Consider the following 20683-nt stretch of genomic DNA (forward strand, 5'->3'; position numbering starts at 1 on the left):
TTGATTCCAATTAATGCCTTAATTGCATTAATTAGGAAATTCAAATTCTAGTGTTATTTCCCTCCTAAACTCCTAAAACTGAAATTAAATCCAGTTTTCTAAATTTCACTCCTCTCCTCACCCTAACCCCACCGCCGGCCTCCCCTCTTGCTTCCAGCCCGTCGGCCACTAGCTCCTCCTTTGGAGATTCCGTCGCAGTGCCGCTCTATCCCACCTCAATGATGTATGGAGGAACCCGAGTGGAATTTCGGGTTTGAATACGACAACCGTGGACGAGTGAACATCCTCCGATCTCCTTTTTTTGACATTGGTTTTGACTTCGATGACACCGTTGAAGAGTATTTGGACCGGATCCTACCAGCTTTAGTGGAGTCCATAGACGATCATTTCTCCATCTACACTTGGATCATCGAAGGGCCTCGTTACACACCACCTCCCCGTCTGGCGCCATCCTCTTCTTCCCTACGGATCTACGGCATCGTCGTCCTCGGAGTGGTTTCGTCACTAGCATGTTTCTTCTTCTCCCAACGAACCTAGAGGTAGATGAATGAGTGTGGCCTCAAGGCGAGACAATCACTTTGTTAACCGCCGGATTCTTGTTGACCATTCATTTCCATTACTTTATTGAAGTTGTTATTTTATCGAACTTGTAAACTTAGTTGAAATTTCTTGCCTAGACGTTGTTAACTTCTAAGATTTCCATTGAATCGTCAAATTAGCAAAGCTTGGGATTGTATTATCAATACTTTATAGAACTTCTATTAATTTTATAAGAAGCAATTCCTGGTTTCACATCAAGCTGGGTTTTGGGAAGCATGGTTTGAAATGACTCATAGATGTTTCATCTAACCCTTTCTCTTAGTGAAAGTATTAACTGGCCAACTTACTTGGATGACCATATGGTTTCCACTGTTGCCACCAATGGATCACCTCGAACTATTTTCATTTTGTTTTGTTCAAATTTACCTTCAAATTGTGGCTTGGATGAGTATTAATTGTCATATTAGGTGACATAATTCCATGTTTTGAAGCTTACATAGAACTTGGGTGATAACAAAGAGTACAAGGACTTTTCATCTTTCTTGCAAAGTTGCAATAGGTTATAACTGCTTTCCTATGTATATGTATTCCTTTTTTCTCATTGTAACCAGCCTAAGACAGTAAACTGTGACAGCTTGAAAGGAGCATGCTTGGAGGGCTTTTCTGTTGAAGTGGTTAACATTCCTGAAGGATTAAAATTTAAAAATTGTATATCAAACTGTTGCATTTTGTTTGCCCGATCAACATGCTACTAGCAATCGTATGCATTCCCATCTTCCATGCTTATTGTGTGTGAAGAATTCTGTCACTGGATGTATATGTACTTCCCATTGAACTCAATACAAAAAGCTGGAATACTGACATTAGCATTAGCCGATAGCAATGGAGGTCTTCACGTAACTATTAAGTGTTTCTACAACCATTGACATCTCTCTCTCTCTCTCTCTCTCTCTCTCTCTCACACACACACACACATATGAGTTATCATATTTCTAGTTTTATTTCTCCCCTAGGTATTTATTTTTCTCCTTGTTTCTTGCATTTTTGCATGTTTTGCCAGTTTTTATGTAGCAATTAGTTTTATTTTTTATTTTTGGATGTGATTATTTATGTAGGGAACACTTATTTGCATGCAATAATAACCTCTTTATTTGACTATTGCTAGTTTAAATTATTGGAATGCATGGTAATAAAGTGATAATCCTATCCCTTTATGAGTCATTTCACCAGCACATTTCCTAGAGCAAATGGTGACAAAGGGACAACATGATTATGTACTAGTAAAGTCAACTAGAAATTTAAAATGCTCAAGCTCATATCTATGTTGTCAAATCAAACATCTAGCTTTTACCTGCTTGAATTTTTTTAAGCTTTATCTTTTCCTTCTCTCTATCTCTGAGCTATCATCAATCCTCACTTAATAGTTAATTATTTGTGATCTGTTTTGAAAATCTCTCTTTTCTAATTCCTGTTAATAGTTTGCATCAATGAACCAAATTGAGAACCTAAAGGTCATTGAAACCGCTCCATGGATGTGGGAGAAGGGTAGAATGGTAGGAAGGTTATCAATGGTATTTTGTGAGCAATAACTTAAAGAGGGAGGAGAAGTGTAGACTGTAGAATTGGGTGGTGCTAGAGAAGGAAAACTGATTTTAATGTAAGAAGGAGACATTTGGGTAGAGTAAATATACCTTGTTTTTCACACTTCCAACTCGTTGCATGGCAAAATGGATTCTTGTTGTTTTCTATGCTCTCATAACATTCCAGGGGCTTGGATGCTATCTGTTTCTCTTAAAAGGGCTTGGGTAGATATCTTCGAGACTCTTGGTGAGCTAGAGACAAAAAGATGGAGATGAAGAGTTTAGGAGGCACTCTTCTTCGTTTTCCTTCTTTTGATGAATTTCTTTTACAATAATTGCCATTTATGAGGAAATATTAAAAATAAAAATTTCAAAGCAAAAAAAAAAAAAACAAAAAAACTAGATACAATTAAATATTCTTGAGTCAGATTGGGAAACTAGCTAATACTTGTGAAATTTGATTGGAGATATTGTAATTATCAAAGGAGGTATGTTATTTACATTAAGGGACATCAACTCCATGTACATGGAAGGCCAAATCCATCTCAAATCAATCCCTTCCTTTAATTTTTCCCCTTGTGTGGCCTCCAATGGTGCACTGATGTACCCCTGGTTTTATCTTAATGTAATCTTGATGTAATTGACTCAAAGCAAGTGATATGGTTGATCTTGTAGCCTTATCCAAATGGAGGTGTGCATCATAAGGTCTTATGGCTCTTTAGATCTTATCGAATTTGAATCCCCCAATTAAGCACAATCACTCTTGTGAGGAGCAGTTAAAAGAAAGGATAAATGGTAAGCTTGTTGGTTGGGCCATGGAATAGCTTAACTGTTATCCCTTTGTTGTTCAGGCCTTTGTATTTTGATGTGATTTTCTAGTAATAGGGTTGATACATAAAAATGGATCTATCTACCAAAAAAAAATTGGCATATGCCCAATTTGATGGCTTGACTTATCCCAAATATATTAAAATTTAGTCATGCAGTGAACGGGTTTAGTCATCCAGACAAGGTAGATTCCTTTACTTACGAAAGGAAGCACTACTATTGTTTGAGGGAAAATTATCCTTTTAATATCTCTTTGGCTACAAAAATGGAGATATGCACTATGCCTCGTTTTTTCCTATGAGATACACAAGATAGATATAGTTGTGCAGGATCTTCCTTCAGGGTAAGATGCTTTATTACCTGTTTTCTACTTTGCCAGGTAGAGGCCTATCCATCTTCTCTCTTTACTAGACTATAGTTCAACACAGAAATTCTTTATTTACATAATTGCTAACATATTATTGCTTTCTCATTTGCAAATTATCTCACTTAGCTTTATTTCCCTTCTTTATGAGCTTCCAATAGAATATATTTTCTATGCTTGTTCTAGGTAGACATGACAATCAATATTATTTTCTGTTGTCCAAAGCGGGTACGAGATTCCTCCATTTGCATTTGTGGTGTTGTCTAGGGGAATAAATTTAGTTGAAGGAAAATATGCTTTGAGAATTCCACCATTAACATTTATTTTTCTTCTCAATGGTTATTGTTTCATGCTGACATCAATAACATCATCATTGTCATATACTAAAAAGTGCTTCAATTCCCAACAACTTTCATGGAGGCCTATAAGATAATAAATGTGGCATGTCCACCCAAGAATATTTTAAGATGGATTGTCGTCAAAACTTAGTGTCTTTTTTTTGCAGTTGTTGCCATTTGGCGCTAAACTTCATGACGGATTGGTTAGAAATGGCCTTTCAAGGGTCATTTTAATTCATTTCAATGCTATCTTTTAACATAGTTGATCTTTATATAAGAGTTCCACCAATCATGTGCATGAGAAGTTCCTTGCAAGCAAAACACATTTAAGTAATTAATAGAAAAATATGTTTTAAATTGATTGAACCAATTGACAATACAATTTTCATTGATTATGACATTGTAAGTCTGTAAGGTTAGTTTTCCCTCCACCTTGGAAGCATGGTGGTCTTCTGCCTTCCTAGCTCTCGTAGCAATGGTCGCTACTTCTCCCTCTTTGTTTGTTGCATTGCAAACTTCATTGTCTTCTACTTCCTCTACTTTTGACCACAAAGACTTTTTTTTGCGGAATTCTTATAAATGTGTTAAGGCTTGGTACAATTGGAGTGTTCGATGCATGAGGTGCTTGTGCCATCTTTGCTGCAAATGTCGCAAGAAAATGTGTAAAGAGTCTTAATTTTTGGTTGCTGGAAATTATACTTTATTGTTAGTCAAAGGGGTGGAGTAACTCTAGTGATGTTTTGGATCTTCTCATCTCTTTCTTCGGATGACCTATGGTCTGTTTACCTGGCACTTGGAGTTGCATCATCTCTCTTAGTACGCAACTAGAAGAATTTGATCTCAATTGAGAGAGGGCCTGAAGATTGCCCAAACTAGTCTGTTTGATTGTGAGAAAGATAGTTTGGTGGAAAGGTTGTGGAATAGTATTTTCAAAGCAGAAATTTTGAGCGAGTTAAAGTATGGAACTCTATGGATCTAGACAAGAGTAAACTGATTTTGTGGTTAGAAGTATAAAATCGGGTAGAGCTAAAACATCTTGTTCTTCAACCTCCCAACTTGTTTGAACAAAATGAGGCTCATTGCTATTCCAGCATCCACAAGAGGTTCAGATTCTAGGAACTGTTGCTAGGAGGTTTATATAGGTTTCTTTGAGGCTCTTGGCAAATCCATTTGATTTCTCTTGATGAATTTTGTGTTTTAGGCCAGGGAAACAATAAAAATAAAATATTTGAAATTCATATAAAATGAAGTCTAAGATACAATCAAAGCTCCTTAATATTTATGTATAAGCTGTCAACACTAATAGGGGACCCAATACAAGATAAGTGAGAGAGAGAGATACATAAGCTTGCTGATGTAGGACTAAATGCTTTAAATGAGTGTAATAAAAATTTGCACGATTTCTTGATAAGAGCAAGTAAGATTAAAACTATTAGCAAATTAAAACGATAACATAAAATGAACAAGGGATGCCTACGCTTAGGCCAAACCACGTGCCAAATGCTAGAATTATCCAAAATAACATAGAATATCAATGCAATGCGAATTTAGTATCTTTGAAACAACATCCCTACGCTAACAATGAGATTAGAAACATAAGGATCAAACCCTTGTCCTAAGTTTACTAGGCTTAGCAAAAATAGGTGAACAATATCTTCATGAATCTATCAAGTCACAAGAACAAGTTAAACAAGGAGAATACGAGAAAAGGAAGATTGGTAAACCTTTATCGTGGTTGGGTTGAAATCCTCCACTGAACGGTCCCAAGTTGTTCTTCTATGGCATCTACAAGGGTGTCTAGGATTCGCTTTACATACTCTTCAACGGTTTTGTCGATGTTCGGGTTGACGTCAAAGAACGTAGAGTGAAGGAGGCTAACAAACTCGTGTTCGTCGTAGGCGAGACTGTATTCAAGATCTGGTTCGGCCCTGCATGTTCTTGGGAGGTTGATTTGTTGAAGACGATCGTTGATGCTTCCCTTGAAGACTCCTCTTGAGATGGAGGAGATAATCTAGAGAAATCAAGAGGGGAAAGGGAAAATAGGTGGACGAACAATGATGAGGGCTAGGGTGAGAGATTTAGTTCAGATTTTGGGAGAGGAGATGGAGGGAATTAAGAATTAAACGCTTCCTAATTATCCCTTGATTGAGAATAATTAAGGAAGAGAAAGAAAGAGAGAGGGGTGGTGGGCAGGAGAGGAGGTTAGGGGTTTTAATTTAATTCCAAATAGGAGAGAGGATCTTTCCTATTTGGAATGAAATTAACTAAGCATGGGCATGGGGGAGTTTCAGCCAAGGAGGGATGAGGGGATTTGAATTGTTTCCAAGAGAGGAGGTGGGTGTTCAAGGAACAATTCCTAATTTAAATCACCAAGGGGTGGGGTGGGGGGGGGGAATCTATAGTGGGAGGGAGGAATTAATGAGGCATTTAATGCCTACTTAAAATAATAAATTAAGTTTGGAAAGAAGTATTTAATCCTCTCTTAATTTAAAATTTAAATATGAATCAATTTAGGAAGTTTCTTAAAATAGGATTTTGTAAATTAGGCAACTCTTTCAAATTCAAATTAATTTGAATTTGAGCATGTAGGGAGTTGCCAAAATTATGAAACCTATTTTTGGAAGGTTGTGGGCTGGTGTAGATGGGGGAGGAGCCAAGGGTGGCCGGCGGTGAGGGAGTGGCCATGGGTGAAGATGGGGATTGGAGTTTCGACGGCGGGTGACAGAGGGGGTGTAGTGGCCGGTGGCTAGAGGATGAGGGAAAGAGGGTAATAAGATAACGACGAAGAACCACGAACCCGACCGTCTCAAAGGTTGGTGGGTGATACGCTTCCCTCTCCAAGGGATCTCTCTCCAAACCTCTCTCGCTCTTGCAAGAAATTAAAACGCAGGAAATTTTTTCATTCAATCATTCATTAACATGAAAAGAGAACAATATGGCTATATATAGCCTCGTACAAAGACTCAAGAAAATAGAAGACGACAATGCCCACTGGGCTTACATATGACCTCCCTTAAGTAAGGGGTAAGAATGGAAAACTAATAAGGCAAATACAACATCACATAATAATAATAAATAAAATAAATAATACAACTCAGAAATACGACGACTCAATCATGGCCGTAGATCGACAGCCACGTCTCTGACAGACTTTCTACGCTCTAATGTCCCCATCACTTTCCTACAAGGTGTTGAAGCCAATATTTATCAGTGAGCGTGCTATGAGTAGTGATCTCAATTTTCTTTGTAATTTTTATATTGATATAAATTATATTAATTTAATAACTTTAATGAATTTTTAAACATTTTTTTTTGTAACAACACAAAATAAAAATGTTTGGAAGTAGATGATTTAAATCAAACTCTATATGTATTGAAATAAATTCAAATAAATTTGTTATCTATTTAACGTGAATACAAGTGTGATAGCAAACACTTGTAGATCTCAAGTATTTCCTATAAATCTTCAGTAAACAGCGAGAATCTTCACAAAAGTCCGCACAAAACCACAAAAACAGTAGATAATTTGTATTATTTGATGAAAGGAACACAGAAAATAGCAATATACACTTGATCCTCTATTCGAGAGGAGGATCGTTCTCTCCCAATCTCTAGACGCCACTAGAGCCCAAAAGAAATCCAAGAGATCTCAAATTTCAGCCAAATTTCAGATGCCCTAACCATAAGAAAACAAACTATTTAATAAATACAAATCAAAACGAATTCCCTAAACAATCCCTACATTCAAATTTCCCTCTTAATTCCCCCAAAATTCTTTCCTATTTGGCTCCCGCACGGCGTGCGGCTCGCACGGCATCCCAGCGGGCGGAAAAATTCTGCCCTGTTTGCGTCTGGGCCGGTCCCGCGTGGACCGGCTAAACCGGTCTAACAAAGTGCTTTGCTGTGTAGATGGGATCTTGGATCTAGATTTTTCCGTGTAAGTTCTATTCGATCATGTTAAAAGCTTTCTTATGAAGATTTCACTTGGAAAAGTGCCGGCTGCCGTATTCCTGCTGCAGTTAGTTTGAAAAATGCCGAAAACTTTTAAACTGATGTTGTTTCGGAGTGGTGGTGGCCAAAGCTGATCCAAAACGACATCCAAATTTGTTCCAGCTAATATTTGAAACCATGCTCTAAATAAAACCCACATGAGCTATCATAATCTACAATATCTGCATTCCTATTGTTTTCCAGCCAATATTTGAAACCATGTTCTAAATGAAACCCACATGAGCTATCATAATCTACAATATCTGCATTCCTATTGTTGATAGGTGGTTCAGCTTTTAACTGACATCCGTACGTTTCATTGGTGGTGTAACTATGTGATGGATTGGCCCTTCTTGGAGCCATCACTCCTGGGCTGGTCCCTCCTGGACTGACCAAATCCTATAGCAGTGGAAGTTCTGCCTGGATGAATCCTGCCCCCTTGGGGTGGGGCCCATGGAGAAAATTCAAAAGGAGGGGGCGGATAGGAGGGAAAATTCATATGGAGAGGGCTGTTTTGAGAATTGCTATGATTTTGTATGTTTAAGCAGGTTGTTGATCTTAGGGTTGAGTTTTTATTTAATGTTTGATTTTGTTGAAATTATATTTTCTTAGGTTGAGAGGGCTCTAACCGACAGCTGGGGATTTAAAAGAGCTGGATCTCCTCTCCAATTGACGGTCTAACTGTATCTTGTGTTTTCATTCCTAGTTCTTTCAATAAAAAAATGTTATTGTGTATTCTTCTTTCTGATTTTCTTGTGTCGTTTGTTCGTTGGTTTTGCTAAAATTGCATCTACTTCCAATCAAATTGGTATAAGAGCCTAGATCCGGGTACCTATGGTTGGAAGAAAGATAGAGGTGTTGGAAGAGGAGATCAGACAATTGAAATCTGATTAAGAAGAAAAAATTTCAGATTTTGAAACTCAAATTTCAATCGTTCATGAGAAGATCTATGAGAAGTTTGCCACATAGAGGAGATGATGAGAAAGATGCTCGAGATATAAATCAAAATGACGTCGTTGGAGGCGAGGGAAGCTGTTGGTGGCCAAGGGAGTGGTGGAAATCCTAATTCGATAAGGAGAGAGGAATATCAGAAGGTGAAGATTTTTGAGGGAGAAGAGAGATGCCTCTTTTAGAGCCTATTTTTAGGGAGGAAATAGGTAGAGGGTATGGGGAGAGGGGTGAGGGTTTTGGTATGAGCTAAAGGGGCATTGAATTTGAAAAGAGAGGTGCTAATTATGATCGAAGGGTGCTGAATTTAAAAAGAGAGGGGATTTTGACGAAGGGTTTGGGTGCAAGCTTAGAAGGGATGATTGGGACACTTGGGGTGGGGGGCCACCACCTTGGGGAATGGGAGTTATGGAGGAAATAGGAGGAACGAAGGAGATCCGAGGGTGAGGAAATTGAAGATGCCTATTTTTGAGAGAGGATGCCCATTGGTGGATCTACAGGGTGGAAATGTACTTTGTCGTCAATGGGTTGACGGACGAGGAGAGACTAATGACAGCCGGGTTGTGCTTGGAGAGGAAAGCTTTGGCATGGTACCAATGAAGGGATATTTTTTATTTAAAACAATTAAATTAATAAAAATTATTTTTGTTTATAAGTACCAGTGGAGGGATATGAGGTTGCCTGTAAGGACTCGGAGGGAGTTTAAAGACTGCTTGTTAGAATATTTATGAACTAGGAGGGGAGGGGAGTTATACAATTAGTTCTTTGCTTTTACACAGGATGGGATATCGGTAGAGTACCATGAGAGGTTTGAGCACCTTACCAGCCGACTTGATCAGCTTTTAGAGACTATTGGAGGGGAACTTTATGAAAGGGCTCAAATCAGAGATTTTGGTAGCAATTAGAGTGATGAGGCTTATGATTTGGGAGAGGCTATGGAGCTAGCCTAATTAGTGGAGGATTAGATGCACATGGAGAGAGGGGCTATAGGAAACAACTCAGGAGGTTTGGACATGATGATCATCATCTTTTTGGCACCCAAGGGTTCGACATCGGGTATTCTTAGGGAGATCCTGAAGGAGAAGACTATAAGAGGTAGACATGGTGGAAACTTCAAGAAGCTCACTGAGACAGAGTTACAAGAGAAGAGGGTAAAGGGCCTGTGTTTTAGATGTGATGAGAGGTATACATCGGGCACAAGTGTAAGGACCAAAATTTTCATGTTCTCACCGTCTGTGATGATGAGGAAATTGAGGGAGGTGGGAGTGTGGCAGTGGTGGATGAAGAAGAGCTGCATTTAGACGTGACAAAGGTCTCATTGAACTCAATGGTGGGATTCACCCCAAATCACATTATGAAAGTGATAGAGATAGTAGACAGGGAGGTAGTGGTGCTGATAAATAGTTGGGGTTATCCAAAATTTCATCTTCAACTAGTTCGTGGACCAATTGGGGGTGAAGTTGGTGGATACAGGGTGCTACGGGGTGATGATGGGCATCAGAAAAGTGGAGACAGACAGAGGAGTGTGTATGGGGATGATTTTGACCATATAGGGGATTTATGTGAGGGATGACTTCCTTCCATTAGAGTTAGGGAGTATTGATGTCATCTTGGGATGAGATGACCACAAATTTTAGGAGACACTAAGGTTAGTTGGGGAGCACTAACGATGGAAATAATGGTGGTAGGAAGGAGGTTGGTGATCAAGATAGATGCAGGGTTATTCAAAGCTATGGTATAGCAATTCAGTGAGGTCTTTCAGCCACCTTAACGATTGCCACCACCAAGGGAAGGAGCATGCCATCACTTTGAGGGAGGGTGTGTCACCAATTAGTGTCAGACCTTATCGATATTCTTAGATCTAGAAGTATGAGATTGAGAAGCTGATCTGTGAGATGCTGGAGGCAGGGATAATAATATCGATCATGAGTCCTTTTCTAGCCTAGTCTTATTGGTTAAGAAGGATGGGAGCTAAAGATTCTGTGTGGATTATCGAATGGGTTGGGTTCGAGTTTAATAACTTGACCCATTTTAAAAATCGGATCAAGTTCGGGTTGACCTGAGAACTTGACCACGATCTAAGTTCAACTTGAATTTAAATAAACCTACGTATAAACCCGCGATCGCGTGGTTTGGGTCATTCACTCGTTCAGTCGTTCTCAGTTGACTTTCGACTCGTTCTCGAGCCATCAATCTTCCATTTAGGGATTTGGCTGGCTTTGGCCCTTGCTCATTTCCTCTCAACTCTCATTGTTGACGGTTCATGCCTACAAGCTACATCTCGCAGCCTCCATTCTTGTTGTCATTGGTTTAATAGTTGTTTGTATCTCAATCTTACTATCTCTTTGCCTATTTTAGCCGTGTTTTTGATTTTTTTGGACGTATTGATAGTTTTGAAATTTAGAAGTTAGATAGGGTTTTATCATTCAAGGTTTTTCTGAATTTAGGGTTTTGTCTATTTAGGGATTTTTTAGTATTATAATTTTTTCGTTTTAGGGTTAATATATTATGCTCTATTGGTCTTTGCCTCTTTGGCTGTTTACTGTAGCAATTGTTTAGGCTGAAATTATAAAACTGTGAACTGTTCGAGCCGTGATCTATGAGTTGTTTGCTACTGTTTTTTGTTAGAACTACGACCCGTGAACTGTTGGATGTTTAGGGTTAATATATATATTATGCTTCCCTTATGCAATATGCAGTTAATCAACAATACGATGTTGTGTTTGTGGTTGCAATATGCAGGTAAACTGTATACGAGATTTTCATTGTATGTTAAAGCCTTAAAGGCTGTGAAATTGTGGTTGCAATATTTAGTTTTTGTTTTTTTTCTTCGCTAGTTTAATTATTTTGAAGTAGTGAGGAGAGTGAGAGAGGGAACCAAGTTTGTCTACTTATTTGCTGAATTGAGTTGTAGCTTTGTATTTTCTGATCTTTGTTTTAATGTTGTAATGCTTGTCTAGTTGTTTTATTCTAAAGAAGTAAAGAGACATGATATCATTATTATCATTTGCATCAATCAATTATAATTCAAGGCTAACATCTCAATGAATGTATAGTTGTATACTATACTTTGTAACTTTGTTTATTTCCATTTGTTGAAAGCATCCAAACAGATGAAATAGAATTTGTGTTTATATAACAATGTAAATGTAATTTGTGTTCATTTATAGTTGCTCAAATAATGAAATAATCAATAATTATATGAATTTCAGTATTTTGCATTTTAATTGAATTACTTAAATAAATCTGAAATAGCAAAAAGGCCAAAAATTGAGAAGAAATGGGTTAACGGTCATTTCGAGCTGACCTGAACCCGGGTTCGAATTCTCGACCTATTTCCCTAATTGGGTTCGGGTTCGGGTTGAGTCGACTGGCAGCTAGTCAAGTTCGGATTAGACTTGCAACCGACCCGAAGACCCATTTTGACACCTCTACTGTCATATTTAAGCCAAGTTTTTTGTGTTGGAGACTGATGTATCAGGGTATGGATTGTGGGTGCTGCTCATGCAGAATCAAAAGCCATAGCTTACTTTAGTCAGGTGTTGACAGCTAGAGTCAGTCTATAAGAGAGAGTTGATAACTATTGTGTTGGCCATTCAAAAGTGGCATCCATACTTGCTAGGTCGACATTTCATCGTCAGGATAGATCAGAAGAGCTTAAAGTACCTGCTAGAACAGAGGATGGTGATCGAGAAGTACTAGAGGTGGCTATCAAAGTTGGGGTATGATTTCGAGATTCATGATAGGCCATGGCTAGAGAATAAGGCGGCTGATGTCTTATTTAGACCCATGGGGTAGCTCCAGGGGTTAGCCATTTCGATACCATTGATTTTGAATTGGATGGTTATTAAGGAGGATAGTGTTTAGGATGAAGGGCTGAGGGGAATTAGGGCAGATCTGCCAAGGGATGAGATTAGCTACTCTAGCTATTCCCTAGAGGGGGAGAGACTGCTGTATTATGGGAGATTTGTGTTGCCACGGACCTCAGTCCATATTCCTCACCTACTGTAGGAGTTCTATGGGAGCGCTGTCGGGGGTCATTTAGAGGTGCATGAAATATGCGGGAGGTTTGCGGCAGAGTTGTATTGGAAGGGGATGCATAAGGATGTAGAGGAGATGACAGCTAGATGTGAGGTGTGTCAAAGGAGCAAATGCATGAGATACCAGAATCTATAGTGTTCGATCGAGCTAAGGTGTTTCTTAATCATTTTTGGAGGGAGTTGTTCAGAATACATGGGACAATATTAAAGAGGAGCACCGTTTATCACTCATAGATGGATGAGAAGACGGAGGTGGTAAACAGGAGCCTAGAGACGTATCTGTGATGTTTTGTTTTGGAAACACATCGGTTGTGGGCCAAGTGACTAGCATGGGCGGAGTATTGGTACAACACTTCATATCATTCAGCTTCACGAATGACTCCTTTCAAAGTGTTGTACGGGAGGGACCCACCTCACTTGGTGTACTTAGGGTGGAGTAGTACGCAAGTTTCGTCGGTGGAGCAGTACTTGGAGGAGAGGGACATGGTGTTGATAGAATTAAAAGGCATTTGTTGAGGGCTTAGTAAATCATGAAAAAGTAAGTGAATGGACGTAGGAAGGACGTGCAGTTTGAGATAGGTGATAGGGTATACTTAAAGCTTCTTCCATACAAACAAAGGATGGTAGCTAGCAGGAGGAATGCGAAGCTAGCCCCGAGGTACTTTAGCCCTATGTCATATTGGAGAGGATTGGAGCAGTAGCTTATCGATTGAAGTTGACCTCGACCGCTACTAAACTGTTAGACCGGTCAATTGGACCGGTCCAGTCCCGGCGGAACCCTCCGCCTCTTGTACGCCCGATCCGACGCCCAAGCACCGCAGAGCTGTTTAGGAAGGTTTTTGAAGAGAGTTAGGAGGAAAATTTCAAAGTAGGGTTGTTTAGAGATTTCCTTTTGGATTGTATGCATTAAATAGTTTGTTGTCCTAGGATTAAGACTTCTTGAATTTGGCTGAAATTTGAGATCCCTTAGGTTTTTTTTTTGGCCCTAGCGGCGTCTAGAGATTTGGGAGAGATACATCCTCCCCTCGACTAGAGGATCAATTGTATCTTGCTATTTTTCTTCCGTTAGTTAGATTATTGCAATAAAATTTACAATTTTTTTATTTTTCCATTGCTTTTCGTGGATCATTCTCTATGTTTTTCTCTCTCTTGTTAGGAAATACTTGAAGATCTACTTGAGATCTTCAAGTATTTCCTAACATATACATTCATTGCTCCATGTGTCACAGTTGAGGAGAGCTATCGATGATTATGCAGTCAGTTCAGAGTTACTCATGCACTGACAGAGAATTTGGAGGTAGTGTTGGAACAATTGGAGCTGAAAGGGATATGACAGGGAGAGGGAGGGATCAAAGAAGTGTTTGATAAAATGGAATAATCTTCCCGACTATAATGCCACATGGGAGCCATATGAGAGGGTGAAGCAACAATTTCTATCTTTCCATCTTGAGGATAAGGTGGGTCTTTGGGAGGGTATTGATGGACCGGTCCTTCTTGGACCAGCCACTCTTGGGCCGTCCCCTCCTGGATCGGCCAAATTCTATAGCAGGCGGAAGTTCGTTCTGAATGAATCCCGCCCCCCTTGGGATTGGGCGGGATTGGGCACATGGAGAAAATTCAAAGGAAGGAGGGGCGGCTAGGAGGGAAAATTTAAATGGAGAGGGCTGTTTTGAGAATTGATATGATATTGTATGTTTTAAGTAGATTGTTTACCCTAGGGTTGAGTTTTTTTGTTTTGATTTTGCTGAAATTATATTTTCTTAGGTTGAGAAGGCTCTAGCCGGTGGCAATGGATTGGGGAGAGCTGGATCTTCCTCTCCAATTAAAGATCTAACTGTATCTTGTGTTTACATTCATAATTCTTTCAATAAAAAAGTGTTCTTGTGTATTCTTCTTCCTAATTTTCTTGTGTTTGTTGGTTTTGCTAAAATTGCATCCATTTCCTATCACTATCATGGTTGTCTGGTACATCTAATTGCATATTACAGAATCACATAGCTAAAAAGAAGCAACTTTATGTTCTGATCTGGATCGCCAATGATCTTCTTTTATTGTGTTAATATCTTTTTTAACTTTTAGTATGTTTCAAGTTTGGGAATTCATGCTTGTAATATAAAGGTTCTATAGAAATATTTATTATGCTAGTTCCCTTTTCTATCATTCTTTGCACATTTAGCAAGTTTTCCTACTTTAAATTCACCATCGTTCGTTATTTAACTATATTTCAGGTTTCTTATAATATATCACTCATTAGTTCTGAGCAACTTTAATAAGGTTATCTACTAAGGCTGCTAGCTATCACATATTTCTGTCATGCAACTGAGTTACTACCATGTGAATCAGGAACTACCTCAAAATGATTTTCTAAGCGCCGATTGCCAAGTTGCTGCTGCCATTGACTATCCACAATTTAATATGAATCAAGATATGCAGAATAATCAGTATATCGATTTACATGCTTGCGGACAGGATGCTGTTACACTCTTACCCCATTTTCAAGAGATGTTACCAATGATATGCCCTCCTCCTGCTGCATTTTTGAGGCAAAAATGTGCACTTTGGGATTGTCCCAGGCCCACACAGGGATCAGAATGGTGTCAGGATTACTGTAGTAGCTTCCACGCAACATTGGCATTTAATGAAGGCCTTAGTGGTATGATTCCTGTGGTTCGTCCTGGAGGTATTGATCTAAAGGATGGTCCTCTTTTTGCTTCTCTCACAGCGAAGGCTCAAGGCAAAGATGTTGGTATACCACAATGTGAAGGGGCTGCAACAACGAAGTCTCCTTGGAATGCACCTGGTATGCTTTATGTTTGTGTTCTTTTTTTGGTAGATACGGAAATTATAAAGTTTACTCCTTGTTAGTGTAAATGAATTGAGATCAAGTGAGATTAAGTATTGTTTGACTTGGCTCATTAAGTAAACAAGTTAAAAAAAAATAATTTGTGTTCAGCTTATTAATTTATTGAACCCAATACAAACTGATGTAGAACGGGAAGGAGGCGTTGTAAAAGGAGAGGAAATTCCTCTCCAAAAATCTGAAATATTTTCTTACAATCTTGTAGAGAAAGAAACCCAAATCAAACCTGAAATGAGTTTCAGGTTTTCTGATAATGGGGATGGAGCTTGGGAGGAAAACTCAAGCTCAGGGCTTGAGAGAAATTCGGCCGACAGAGAGAGGATTGGGTAATTAATTTTTTTCAAGTAATTGGCTGCACTTGTGGAAAGTTTTCAACCCAGCAATGAGGAGAAAGGGGGAAACGGGACAAGGAGATGGAGGGAACAATAAAGTTCTGGATTGTTTCCAAGCAAGGATTGAGGGAAATCAAATCCTTAATTCCGTGAGATGAGTTAGGGAAATAAATTCAAATTCTTTTCTTTAGAGGGAGCCGGGCCAAGCCTTGAGGAATTTCAGCCAGCAAAGGAAATTAGAGACAGGATTTAATTCCCCAAGACAAGGCTGATTTTGGTAGGATTTGAACGGTGCAGGCCAGAGAAGAAATTCGGCCAGCAGGCTTTGAGCTTTTGTAAAATTCGGTTTTTGAGATTGGGGAAAATAGGCTTGATTTGTTTCCAAACAGGACTTTCCTATTGGAATTAATCAAACAGACAAAGGCAAGAGGGAATCTTGGCTATGAGCAATTTGGGGGAGAAAAGGAAATAATTATTAATTAAAGCCAAGGTGGGATTTGTGGAGAGCAATTAATGTTGCTTGATTTGGATTTGAATATTAGGAAAGGGGTTTTAAAATCCTATTTGAATTTTTAAATTCAAATAAGTTTTAATAAGGAAATGAAAGAAGAGCTTTTGAAAGTGGGAACAGAAAGCAGAGATCCCTGCCAGACTATAGCGGGCGTGGCTGGCATGAATCGAGGAAGCAGATCATGGAAGAATTTGGAGGGTTGAAGAGATCTTATTATATGGATCCTCAACCCTCTAACCATTTCGAATGGCATCTTTTCGAGTACGAAATCAGTAACTGCGACGCCTGCGCCCTATATCGACTGGAATTTAAACTTGCAGATCACAAAAAGAGTTGCAGGGCGAAGCCTAATGTCGATTTACTTGACCTGCAGCAGCAAATGGGGAAGCTCAGTGCCGAGCATTTCTCTGACAAGAAACGCCACGCAAGGCATCTTTTCGAGTACGAAATCAGTAACTGCGACGCCTGCGCCCTATATCGACTGGAATTTAAACTTGCAGATCACAAAAAGAGTTGCAGGGCGAAGCCTAATGTCGATTTACTTGACCTGCAGCAGCAAATGGGGAAGCTCAGTGCCGAGCATTTCTCTGACAAGAAACGCCACGCAAAGGGCAGAGCAAAAGCCAATCTTGATAGTTCAGAATGTACTCAGAAGGAAATTGGTGAAGGTGCTCAAAATGATAGTCCTATCTATGGGCCTCACCTCCCATATGCTTATTCCATAGACAGCTTAAATAACTATTATGGCTCCGACTTGAAGTAGCAAGTGAGAAGTGGAGATTACTGATTTTGCTTCAGCTTTTGCTTCTGCTTCTGCTTATCTTTCTTGTCCTTTTTTACAATATCGAGGCATAATATTGTTATCAAGAGCAATACTGGATTTTATTTCGTGGGAGTAGCATTGGTTATTATCAATGTTGGGGTGAATGAAGCATATTATTAGTAACATTTCAAGTGATTATTGGTGTACAGAGGCTTTTAGTATAAGGTAAGGTGTATATTCTATATGATGTAAGGCTCTAACTCTGTTGAGGAGATTTAGGCTTCGTTTGGGGCGGTTTTTTTACTGCTTCTTAAAACAGCTTTCAAGTACAAAATTTTTAACTTTTGTACTAGAAAGTTATTTTAAGAAACACTAAGAAAGCTGTTTCAAAAGAAGCCTTAGTTTTCCTTTTTGCTTGAATCATTTTAGTATGTTATTAGCTACGGTGCTGCTAAGGAGTTGGCACCATTTATTTGACAATGGAAAGGGTTTGTGCTATTGTGATGTTACTTGTGTGTGCTTTCTTATAAGATTAAGAAATTTTTGTAGATTTTCTTATTTTTTATTTTTTACGAAATGTTCAGGCTTCATATGAGATTGTATTTTTTTATAGTTGTTTTTTAGTATAATTTTTTTTTTAAATTAAAAATTTTTTAGCTAAAAAATAACTTTAAAAACAGTAAGAAAATTGTCATAAATAAAGTTGTAGGCTTTGTTTTTTTTTCAAGCAGTTTTTTAGTACATTTTTTTTTGAATTATAAATTTTTGTACTACAAAGTTATTTTAGAAAGTAGTAAGAAAGTTATTTCAAATGAAATTTTAAATTATTTGCATTCATCAATTTAATCTTCGATTCGTGACAAACCATGTGCTCCCATGTTTTCATCTTTTGCTTATGCTTTACGTGTGTCTTTATGAACTCGGTCGACTCGAGCTTTATTTGGGTGGTGTTGGTTACATCAATAATAAAGTCTACATCTTTTATTAGTGCTATTTTTTTTCCCTATGCATTTAATTAGGAGTGTTAAAATGAATTAACATGTCAGATTTATATTTGACTCAAAATTGATCTGATCTAAATCCAATTATCGAATCTAAACCCAGTTGACTCGAAAGCAACTCATTTAATAAATGAGGTAAAAGGTGGACTTGAACATGACCAGTTAGCAATTCAAATGATTCAAACTTGACTCAATAATTTATCTTGATTTAAGAAAAAAAAAATTATATTTTTGATTATATGATTTAGAATAATATATCAAACATTATAAGATCATACTAATGAGCAAAATAATTAAAAAAAATCAAAATAATATAAAGAAGAAAATTATATGGGTAATTTTTTTGGTCAAAATTGGATTTGTTAGCCTAACTCAAATTTGACCCATCAATTAAATGGGCAGGAATTTTGGACTTGAATTTAATCGATTTATTAAACAATTAGTTAATTTAAATATTGATTTTTTTGGGTCTATTAATCTTGTTATATTAGGTCATTTATTTACACCCACAAGACTTATTATAAATGCATAAATAGGCAAATCTCTCAATATAAATATAAATAAGGAAATATATTTTGATACGCCTTACCTAAAATTAATTATACAATCTATAATAGGTTTAGCTATATTGCCTACTCATGTGCCCTTAAAAATCTGCATGCATAAATATTTTTGCACAATTAAAAAAAATAATAATTTAGTTCATTATCACCTGCTCATGCATCTCTTTCTTATGATTTAAAAGTTAGTGGATATATCCAAATAATTTGGTTATCAAAATTTATTACTAGATTTTTATTTATAGAAATTTAGTAGAAGAGGGTAGTAGCTCCAGTGGCACATAAGATTAAAGAGACTCGTCTTAGATGGTTTGGTCACAAAAAACGACAATCTTCCGATGGATAAATTATTTTGTTCGGTCACCGGACGGAGTCTAGAGGCGAATCAGATTCATCGTGTCATTTTTTTGTTGTGTATAGGGGCCGTGTACCAGGTAACGTGACGCATCCTGATTCGCCTCTGGATCGTCCGGTGACCACACAAAATAATTTCTGCTTCTGATGACCTAGTTAGGAGAGTAGATGTATTAGACTTAGTTTATGTTAAGAATACGTGGTTAGAAAATATTAGAAATGACCTTTCTTTATTAGATTTAAATGAGAATTTGACTCTTAACATGACACAATGAATAAAAATAATTCATGTAACCGACCCATATAGTGGATTAAGGCTTGATGATGATGATGTTGTTGTAAATATAGTCATAGAGGATTGGTGAGATGTGTTTGTGACAAAATTTATTGAATCATTATAAAGTGCAATTCCAAATATGGTATGGAAGGAAGGATATTAGGTAAATTTGTGACAATTATTTTGACCTCTTGGTTTGTTTTGTTCTTAAGATCATTTTGTATGCATTTGCTTGTTTTGGCAATTTTCTAGATTCTTGTGTTGAATGCTTTTAATCCATGGTAAAATAAGTTTACTCAATTGCTTAATTATGATTTTGATTTTTACTTAGAAATTATTAATTTCATGACAAATATTTAAAAGAAAAAAAAAACAGTAGCATACATTGAGATTTGTATCATTGAGCCGTTCTATTTGTCTATAAGCATGCCGCAATTTAATTAATGCTCTAAAGCTTTCGATTAGGCTTTGATTCTATGTTTTGGGCTCATTTTGGTTTGGATTGGACTGCATTTGATGTCATTAGGTTCGTCTCCCTGAGGTGATCAATTTGACTATAAGTTTGCAGAAATCGAAGTTTGGATGATCCTGAATTTAATTTTGAAACTTTTGAATCACATTTACATTGAGATTCATACCCGATCAAAATAAAAATTTTGATAACATATTATTAGTTGCCCCCTATTTTCAAACATTGAAGTTACAAAGTCTGAAAATATGTATTGGAGCTTTTGAAAATTTACAAACGTGTAATTACAAATTCAAACAAATTACGTGATGTAAATGCTTCCGAAGCAGGCAGATCTTCCCTCGATGTCGTGAACCAAGTAAAATGATTTGGATTATGAATTGAACATTACTTCAAATCCGGGCATTGATTTCATAAAAAAATTGTTGAATTTTTTTTTCTTAAACTTTAGGTTTAGTTGGCATTGACTGTAAGGGCTTCGTTGGATTTCAAACGTGTTAAAATTGAGTACATAAAGTCTAAAAATGATTTTGAAGATTCCAAAAATATTCGAATTGGACCGTTCGGACCAAAATTGAGCTCCAACAAAGCTTGACGATTGAATCAGCCGGCCGGCCGGCCAGCCACCAATGGCCCCAGCGGGCCGCGTAACCTACGCGGTGGCGCGCGCCTTACTCGTGCGGATGGGGTGCGCGTACAGCAATTCCCTTCTAGTGTTTTTTTTGCTTTTGCCATCGGTGAGGCGACAACGAATTTGAGGTAGCAAAACTAAGGAATTATTTTATATATTTTTAATTTTTTTTAAAGAAAATACGTCAATGGATTTTAAATTTCAAAAAATTGATATAATTTTTTTTTAAATAATTAGAAAGCTTTTTTCTCTACCCCTCCCCTTGCACCTATAAGTACCTCCCATGGGAGAAGGGAA

The 20683-nt window shown here is 37.7% G+C and overlaps 1 protein-coding gene across 1 annotated transcript in view; it reads left to right on the plus strand.

The window, feature by feature from the left end:
- The window catches only part of LOC110091942 (transcription factor VOZ1), a 27766-nt gene extending 10168 nt beyond the window's left edge, over positions 1-17598 (plus strand). The window contains exons 3-4 of the mRNA XM_028697052.1: positions 14972-15477; positions 16428-17598. Of these exons, the coding sequence (XP_028552885.1) occupies positions 14972-15477; positions 16428-17094 (1173 nt within the window). The 3' untranslated portion in view covers positions 17095-17598. The remainder of the gene's footprint in view (positions 1-14971; positions 15478-16427) is intronic.
- Positions 17599-20683: the final 3085 nt, after the last annotated feature.

This window comes from Dendrobium catenatum, unplaced genomic scaffold (assembly GCF_001605985.2).
Source record: "Dendrobium catenatum unplaced genomic scaffold, ASM160598v2 fragScaff_scaffold_8, whole genome shotgun sequence".
NCBI lineage: Eukaryota > Viridiplantae > Streptophyta > Magnoliopsida > Asparagales > Orchidaceae > Dendrobium > Dendrobium catenatum.